This window comes from Hemibagrus wyckioides, linkage group LG03 (assembly GCF_019097595.1).
Source record: "Hemibagrus wyckioides isolate EC202008001 linkage group LG03, SWU_Hwy_1.0, whole genome shotgun sequence".
Classification (NCBI taxonomy): Eukaryota; Metazoa; Chordata; class Actinopteri; order Siluriformes; family Bagridae; genus Hemibagrus; species Hemibagrus wyckioides.
This window is the reverse complement of record NC_080712.1, coordinates 14727621-14736180: the sequence shown is the minus strand read 5'-3', so window position 1 is coordinate 14736180 and position 8560 is coordinate 14727621. Positions and strand designations below refer to the sequence as shown.

Genomic DNA, 8560 nt, shown 5'->3' with positions numbered 1-8560 from the left:
TCTGTACCCAAGAGTAACGACCTGAAATACCAAAATTCACTCTAAATCTACTGTAATTGTACATGCAAAAAGAGTACACATAATTCTGTATCCACTGAAAGCAACAGAGTGAAGTACATGTGAAGTGTGCGTACGTCATTTTAAGCATGCTCTCCTTTTGCTCGGTGTGTGTGTGCGTGTGTGTAAGCGTAAGCGCGCGCGCTCGATGATGTCATTCTGTTGGAGTAAAGCGATGGGGCTGGATCACATGGTCGAGGAGAGGAGGAGGGGACCCTCACCATCCTCACTCCAAAACTGAATCCAAGTTTGTATCTGTGCCATACACGCTTTGCTCGCTTCTATTCGTGCCTAAAATAAACTGGACTTTATTTAACTGGAATATATTTTTTGCATATGGATATTACTTTCGCGTTCACGGAGTTGGAATGGATATCTCATCATAGTTTGCGGCTAAGCATGAACGCATATGGACTGGAGATATCAGGGTTAGCCTAACAGTGTCGGTCTCAGGGTGTGCAGCGATGCCTCCACAGGGTGTTGGGGAGTATAAACCCGTGTCAGGATCTTTAGTGCCACCGGTACCACCGCGCAGATTCAGGAGTAAAGATGTGGCCAAAAGAAGCCGCTGGGGCTCGGCGCCGGAGCGCAGGGTGAAGTGCGTACTGGTTGGAGACGGAGCGGTGGGTAAAACAAGTCTGATCATTAGTTACACCACCAACGGCTATCCCACGGAATATGTTCCAACGGCTTTTGATAACTTTTCAGGTAACTATAAAGAGAATAAAATGAGTACTCTGATATTTATCAAGTGTTCTGCAACACAGTTTGTATCACTGAGATACATTTAACTATATGAATCCTTATCACTTATCCTTTGCGCTTGGGAACGATCTTGAATATGGTCTATAAATAAATATATATTAGTCAATCAATCAAAACTGACCAAATAGACTAAGCATATATTCTAATTGATTTATCAGCAACCTCAGGGAACAAAGATACTTGCTCTTTTCATTCTTGTATATTTCATATACTAGAACACTAAATGAAAAGTAACTCTGAAACTCATTAAATGCATTTTGTTGCAACTGTCTTGAAAAAAATTTACCTAAGAAAGGTCTTTACTATGAATTGACAAAGAAATGACCAATCAGTCAATCAATCAGACGATCAATCAATCAGTCAATTCATTATGTAAATTAATGTATATTTCGCACTGAAAATTGAAAGTTGTTTGCCTTTAAAATTGATGTAAGGTAAACTCTGTGTCCAAAAATATGTGGACCCCTGACAGTCACACCCATATGGGGGTCCTCCCCAAAGTTTCAAACACACAGTTGTCTAGAATGGTTTTGTACACTGTAGCTTTAAGCTTTCCCTTCACTATAGCTAAGGAGTCTAGTCCAAACCTGTTCCAGGATGACAATTACCCTGTGTACAAAGTGAGGTCCATAACAATATGGTTTAACTAGGCTGGAGTGGAAGAAATGGAATGGCCTAAGGAGTCCTAACCTCACCTCTATCAAACACCTTTGGGATTTAGAATGCCAACTGCATACCAGGCCGTCTTGCTTGACATGACTGCCTGAACTCACTAATGTTCTTGTGGCTGACTGGACAAATCTCAACAGCCAGGTTCCAAAGAGTTTGCAGAAAGGGTGCAGAGAAACTCCCCCAATGTTTTGGATGATCAACAAGTGCATGGGTGTAATGGTCAGGTGTCCACATATTTTAGTGTACATAGCTGATGTAAATTTGAGCATAGATGGAGCAATATCTTTGAGACCTGAAAACTCCATAATCGGTTTTCAAATCCATTGTTTTATCCAAGTTCATCCACTGTACCAGTGTAGGTGACAGAAGAAGGAAATCTCACAAGACACATGAGGGTCTGATTTGACTGTATTTTTCTCTGCAGCGGTGGTTGCTGTTGATGGCAAGCCTGTGAAGCTCCAGCTGTGTGACACCGCGGGCCAGGTCAGTGAAGCATTCCTCTGATCACAACACATCAGCTCAGACATGCACCTTAAGGACAGGCAGCTTCTGTCTCTGTAATCTCTGGATCCTGTCATGGTGTAAACATATGACATATTGTTTATGTAAGACTGCTGACTTCAGCTCTGTAGTTCATTTCTGTACACTCCTAAAGTAGTTATTTATTGTGTGAATACATAGAGGAAGTGTATGACCATCAATCATGTTTTTAATTAGTCATGACTGAGCATAAGTAGAATTAATCCAGTATTGGGTAATGAATACTACAATTTTCTTGCTGATTCATTATGCAGAGTTTTGGTAAAGTTCACCAGTAGTGACTTACAGCTTCCTCCTTAGGGTATGATAGAAGTAATGTTGCATCAGTCAAATACTGTATATAGCATCATATGAGGGAAGAACCAGCTCTAGGGGACTGCAAAAAGGAAGCAAAGTAATTGTGATAAATGATTCGTGATCCGGGAAAAAAAGAGGCCTACTTTCGGTTGAGGCACAGCTGGGGCTAGTCAGTGGAAACGTGAGACCAGCGTGTTTTTAAGGAGCCAAGTCGGCTGGGGAAAGAGTGAACAGGGAAGTATGCCAAGAGACCATGGAGCAGCACCGCTGTCTTGATAGAGAAAAGAAATTCAGTTTTAATTTTGGGTTCAGGGGACAAGCAAGTGGAAGCAAGATAAGTGGTAGCAAAAGTAATTCTTTATATTATATTATATTATATTATATTATATTATATTATATTATATTATATTATATTATATTATATTATATTATATTATATTATATTATATTATATTATATGGTGACGCATTCTGTGAATGAAATACATTTTTATTTATAAGCATTTAACAAGATGTATCTTATCTAAATACGTCTGATCTTTAGCAGACTCATACAGAAACAGTACTCTTTTACTTTTCGAGTAAACAGGTAAATACTATTTTATATTGCCATCTGCAAACCAGCTAAAGAAATGTCAATTTTATTAGTCACTGCAACCACAGTAATTAACTTTATAACTAACTTTTAAAAAAATGCTTAACTGGTATGAATCATGAAGGTTTTCCCCTTGTGGTGAGAAGTTCCCAGTTAACTGAGCTTAAAAGGAAATAGCTTTTGGCATATGAACTAGTTCCAGTCCAAAGGTTTATGAGGAAAAGTGAAAGTGGTGGAAATCTGTGTTAATAAACAACTGTATTTTGTTAGACTTTATCTTCAGTGCTAGATGACATCACAGGTCTGGATGAAGTCAAGATAGGTTATTGCTACTTTTCATCTTGCCACTTGAAAAAATGAATGACCCATTACAGCAGATAAGTAAGATCTGTTTAAAGGTTTATCAAGCTTTGTTTGTTTTATGCTTCCCTGAAAAGGTTACTTCACATGGGCAATTCATAGATTCTCAGAGACTCGTTTGTTAAATGAATAATTAATTCAGTCTTAAATTTCCACAATTCATTGCCATTGTGTCTAGTCTGGAGTGTGAAGTAAGATTAGATAACAATTCCAGTTTTTTTTGTTTGTTTGTTTGTTTTTAAGATATGAGGTCAACTAGATGTCTTGTGTCCATCTGTATCAAACTTATAAACTGTGAGAATAAATTCAGAGCACTATAATACAAGGGTCACTGTCAAATGGATTCTGAAGGAGGTTGTGTGTTGAAACATGTGTAAAAGACCAAATTTACCACTTCTGATATTATTCAAGACTATCTACACTTGATAGATTTTATGGCCTTAACAGACTTTCTCTGTATTTCCCATCCAGGACGAGTTTGATAAGCTGCGACCTCTGTGCTACACCAACGCTGATGTCTTCCTGTTGTGCTTCAGTGTCGTCACACCATCCTCATTTCAGAATGTCAGGGAGAAGTGGGTGCCCGAGATCCGACGGCACTGTCCACGTACCCCCATCCTGCTAGTGGGCACCCAGGCAGACCTCCGGCAGGACGTCAACATTCTCATTCAGCTGGCCAAGTACAAAGAGCGTCCAGTGGAGCCACAAGAGGCGTGCACGTGTGCTGAAGAGGTGCGTGCCGTGTCATATATGGAGTGCTCAGCACTTACCCAGAAGAACCTGAAAGAGGTGTTTGATGCAGCGATAGTAGCCAGCATTCAGAACACAGACAACCAGCAGCAGAGGTTGATGAAACGCACGCCCAAAAAGATGAGGACACTCTCTAAGTCCTGGTGGAGGAAATACTGCTGTCTGACATAGAGGGACACGATGGATATATACTCTTGGAACTTTTAAGTATAGACTTAAAGACAAAACCAATGGCTTTAGGGGTTGCTGGAGTAATTTATGAATAGAGATTAAAATTTTATTGAAATGTGATAAGACAGTGCAGAAGAATAGAGTAAGTGAAATGAAAAAAAAATCTACAAACATTAACTACACTTACCCCTCATTTACAGTGGAAAATACAAATGAGTTGCTTGTGTCTAGTTTCATGTTTCTACTCCAGCCAGTGTTTGTGCTTTGTCTTGAATAACAGTGAGCAAAGAGAATCAAAGATGCACAACAGCATAGCAATAGAGAGCTACATGCAATGAACTCATCATCATTGCAGGTGCAGTTAATTCAACATAGGTATTTTATTATTCAGCAGACCTATTTAACACTAACCAAATACAATGTTCCTGAAGTTTCTCTTTCTGAAAGTCAGACTACTCAGCCTACACTGTGAAATAACAAAGCCCACTTGGGTGTGCCCAGACAGAGGACACTAGTCCCACTAGTCCACCAATATTTATATTCTGTTCTTCTTTTACAATAAAAATTTGTTTCTAAATCCTAATTAAACAACCTAGATGAACAGCTTTTCTCAAGCAAGAATATCATGATTTCCTGTTGGCAAGCTGTCAAGGCCTGCTTCAGTCAAAGTTTGCTAAAGAGTTAAATCCCCATCTGCCAAAAGCAAATAGACATTCTGGTGCAGTATCAGTAGTTTGACATCGGTTTCTTTTCAGCAATCTATGAGACTGAAGGACAGCCCAGGTCGAAAACAGCTGAATGAAAAAAAGAGTCTTGTTTACTCTATGACTTAATCCAGAGCTTCCATTCAAAACATACCATGAGGTCATGGCCAGTAAGTGAGTATTAAACCGGCCAGTTAAAATTTGTGTATGTACTGCATGTCCATGCCAGAAGTACTTAAACTAGAAAAATGATGTTTGCTTTCTATGTCACTAGGCATTTGCTGTTTATCTGTTATAAAGATATGGTGTAGAATCGAGGTTAGTGTTTAATGCAGGAGTTTCCATTGAAGTTGCAGATCGATATCTCACAGAGCTAGAGATTCGGAAAGCCTTGATAATGCTGATAAATTTGAATGTATTGTTATATACAGTGTGTTTTCTTTACAATTTCTGTATTGTTTTGTTCATTTCCATAAAAAATGACCAGTGCTTGCTTCATTAATTCTATACAGCAATCTAGCCAACTGAAGTGACTCATGAAACTATGAAAGTTGGATATGAAAGTGTATGAGAAGCCTGAAATTATATGATAAATACAGAAAACTGTGATAAAGTATGTAAAGAAATGTCCAAAATGGTTTCTGTATAGCTCAGGTAAAGCTGGATCATACAGGTTTCGTTTAACAAGTCGATAACAAGTGACTCTAGTGGATTATATTATTTACCACTTTAAATGTTATATCACATAAGATCTTATGGTTGGTTTTATTTATTTCTTTTCTTTTCTTTCTTATTTTTCTGAAATCAAACTCACATTAATGGTCAATAACATTGCCAATTATAATAACAGTGCTATTGTTTATTAGGAATCTGTCTCCATGACATTTGACTGAATTCTGACTGAATTTTATGTGCATGAAAATGACTATGAAAAGAAATTGATATAGTGTTGTGCCTTGTCTCCTGTTGAGACATCTCAATCTGATGTCATGAAACACTACAGTTATGAAGCATTAGCATCATTTATTGCTCAACATTTACCCAGAGGTTGTAAATAGAGCTTTATCATTGGGTAAATAATTGATCAGGTCCACCCACGTAAGATGAACTGGAAAAGTCACCTGCTGGAACGGGACATGAGCAAGTGAAAATGGAGTGGCACTGAATAGAGAGGTTAAAGTTTCACAAGATAAGCAATGGTAGACTCTGGAGTATCAATAAGCCTGCCCTTCCTAACATGCTTGTATCAGCAGTGAACTGAAACTGATGTCTCTTTGAAGGTTGCCTTCATATGAAAAACAAATATAGCTCCTCATGTCTGCCATCCATAAGAGAGTAAGTGAATGTGTAGATGGAGTTATTGGCTATCTGAATGTGAAAGGCTGAATGCTGTAATTGTACATGTGCAAGAGAATGCTTGCTGAACATATACAACTGGAAATAAAGGTGCTGTTAAAAGATTTTTGAACATAGTAGTTGGTACATATCAGTCAACATGTCTAAATATAATTTAGACATAGACATAGACTAAAGTTACATAATGCATGAATTGTGTTTGAGACTGGCATTTTGCTAATCTTTGATTTGAATCAGACTGAATGTTGTTGGGTAAAAGGATAAACGTCAGAGTTGAATGCTTCAGCACAATTTGCTTTTACTCAGTCCATTTCTTGCTTGCAACAATGTGAATTGTGTATGTTTAGGGGTAATGAGCTTGTTGCAAGATGTGGTAAGATTTACAGCACATGAAGACATTCTCAGGACCAGGTCATGACCCGGTGGGGCATGAGATAATATAATAGCAGAGAAGTGTATAGAATGATATCCTATGTTAAAATAAAGATGCAAAATATCTATATTGTCTACGATAATTATATATTAATTATATAGTTAAATATAGTGTAATTTTAGTATGTTTAGGTTATGTTGATTCCTTTCTCAATGTTGATGGGGATATCTAAAAATGTTTCGATTCTAAAATATTTAAATAATACTTTAAAAATAGTTACATATTTACCTTTGAAAATATTTTCAGGACTTTTTTTTATTTTGACTAAAATACAAAAGTCAATTTTTATTATTGATTAATAATACGGTGGAGGAGATATCATACACACCACATTACACTTAAACTTTACATGTTACATTTTAATTTCATTTATGTAATGTAACATGTAAAATGTGTAAAATAGGAATTCCCATGCTTTTTACTGACTTTATTGACATTTAATTCCACACTAGACCTGGAAAAATTCTTCTGATATATAATCCTTTTAAATGGAGCTGAAGAATTAACATTTTATGTAAACATACATAGATATGAGTCACTTTAGCATTCAATTATTCTTCTGGATTCTTTTAGGTTCTTTCTCTGAATTATTGTAATACTGCAGTTATTAAGATTTAAAGAATCTATCTCATCCTCAGCCAGAACTCAAAGGTGTTTTTAATATTGACTGAAATGCCCTCTTACCCCTACATTTTTAATGTAAATTATAAACATACCCTCTGACTGGGTTTTCAGTTGATTAATTAAGGTCTGAATTTAAACTGAAATATATGAACTATGTCCAAAGCAAGTGTTGAGGTATACACAAACTAGAGTAAGGAAAAAACCCCTCTAAAAACTCATGTTCTGTCCCCCTCAACCCCCCACCATGCCAGTCCTCAATATTTAAAGTTTGTTGCTCAAAGGTCACTTGGTCAAAGGTGTTCAAAAAGAGATTTGTAACAGACCATCCTTAAAGCCCCCACTTTTAACCATAATCAACGACTTAATTGGGTCCAGGACTTACATAGTATTTGATAAGCAAAGGCAGCATTTCCCATTTGTTTACTTTCCTTGACATCTTTTAATCAACCATCTTTTCAAGAATCAATTTCCTGAAGTGCAGAAAATCCCTAAAACTCTCTGCAATAAGTTTCCATGAGAAGAAGAACATTGTGTTCATTATCTTAAGCTGTAACATGAATGCAGCCTGGACTCTGCTACAGAGTCGGCGCTCCACATCTGTAAGCATGTCTGGAACAAATTATGTTTTAAAAGAATTATTAGCACCCTGTGTACTGATTTCGCATCACTGTAAACAGTACTGCATGTTGTGTCTAAAGCTTCACCTGTGAAGAAATCCAGTGTGTAACACATTTACATTGTACAGCTGTTGCAGACTTCATATATGATAGAAAACTAGAGCAAGTCCTATACTACTTACAGATAGACAACATTTTAAAATGTGCAGTAAAAACTGGCAACAGGAATGGGTATGAGCAAGTCCATTAGAATTCTGGTGGCTTGTAACAAAGCAAATAAATTAAAAACAGAAGGCATCACAGCCTTTATGATATTTCTGAAGCTATAATGAAGATATAATTTAATGTTTGAATAATTTAATATTTAATGCTTGACACTGTCTCTTATTCAGGTCAATGTGATGCAATTGCCATTCCTGCAGTTACAACAAAAAAAATGTACAAAATTACATTGCTAACATTTATGCTAATGCATCTCAGCATTATCAAATTCAATTATTATATCATTCAGTATATGTTTATAATAAGTAAACAGCTAAAATACCAGTCTACCAGTATACCAGTGAAACAACATTTCTTGAGTTCTGTGAGGAGCTTATCATCTCTCCTGTACAAGTGAT

At 36.8% G+C, this 8560-nt stretch overlaps 1 protein-coding gene across 1 annotated transcript; it reads left to right on the top strand.

Annotated features, from left to right (window-relative positions):
- The first annotated feature begins 214 nt into the window (after window positions 1-214).
- rhoua (ras homolog family member Ua) lies at window positions 215-6370 on the top strand. Its single transcript, XM_058383981.1, has 3 exons — window positions 215-765; window positions 1919-1977; window positions 3757-6370. The coding sequence occupies exons 1-3, from the start codon at window positions 522-524 to the stop codon at window positions 4204-4206; spliced, it is 753 nt and encodes a 250-aa protein (XP_058239964.1). The 5' UTR covers window positions 215-521; the 3' UTR covers window positions 4207-6370.
- Window positions 6371-8560: the final 2190 nt, after the last annotated feature.

What these genes read in the sequence shown, in the direction of transcription:
- rhoua (XM_058383981.1), top strand. Translation starts at nt 522, where the DNA reads ATGCCTCCACAGGGTGTTGGGGAGTATAAACCCGTGTCAGGATCTTTA. An exon ending in GGCTTTTGATAACTTTTCAG is followed by an intron (nt 766 to 1,918) that starts GTAACTATAAAG and finishes TTTTCTCTGCAG; the next exon opens with CGGTGGTTGCTGTTGATGGC. An exon ending in TGTGTGACACCGCGGGCCAG is followed by an intron (nt 1,978 to 3,756) that starts GTCAGTGAAGCA and finishes TTTCCCATCCAG; the next exon opens with GACGAGTTTGATAAGCTGCG.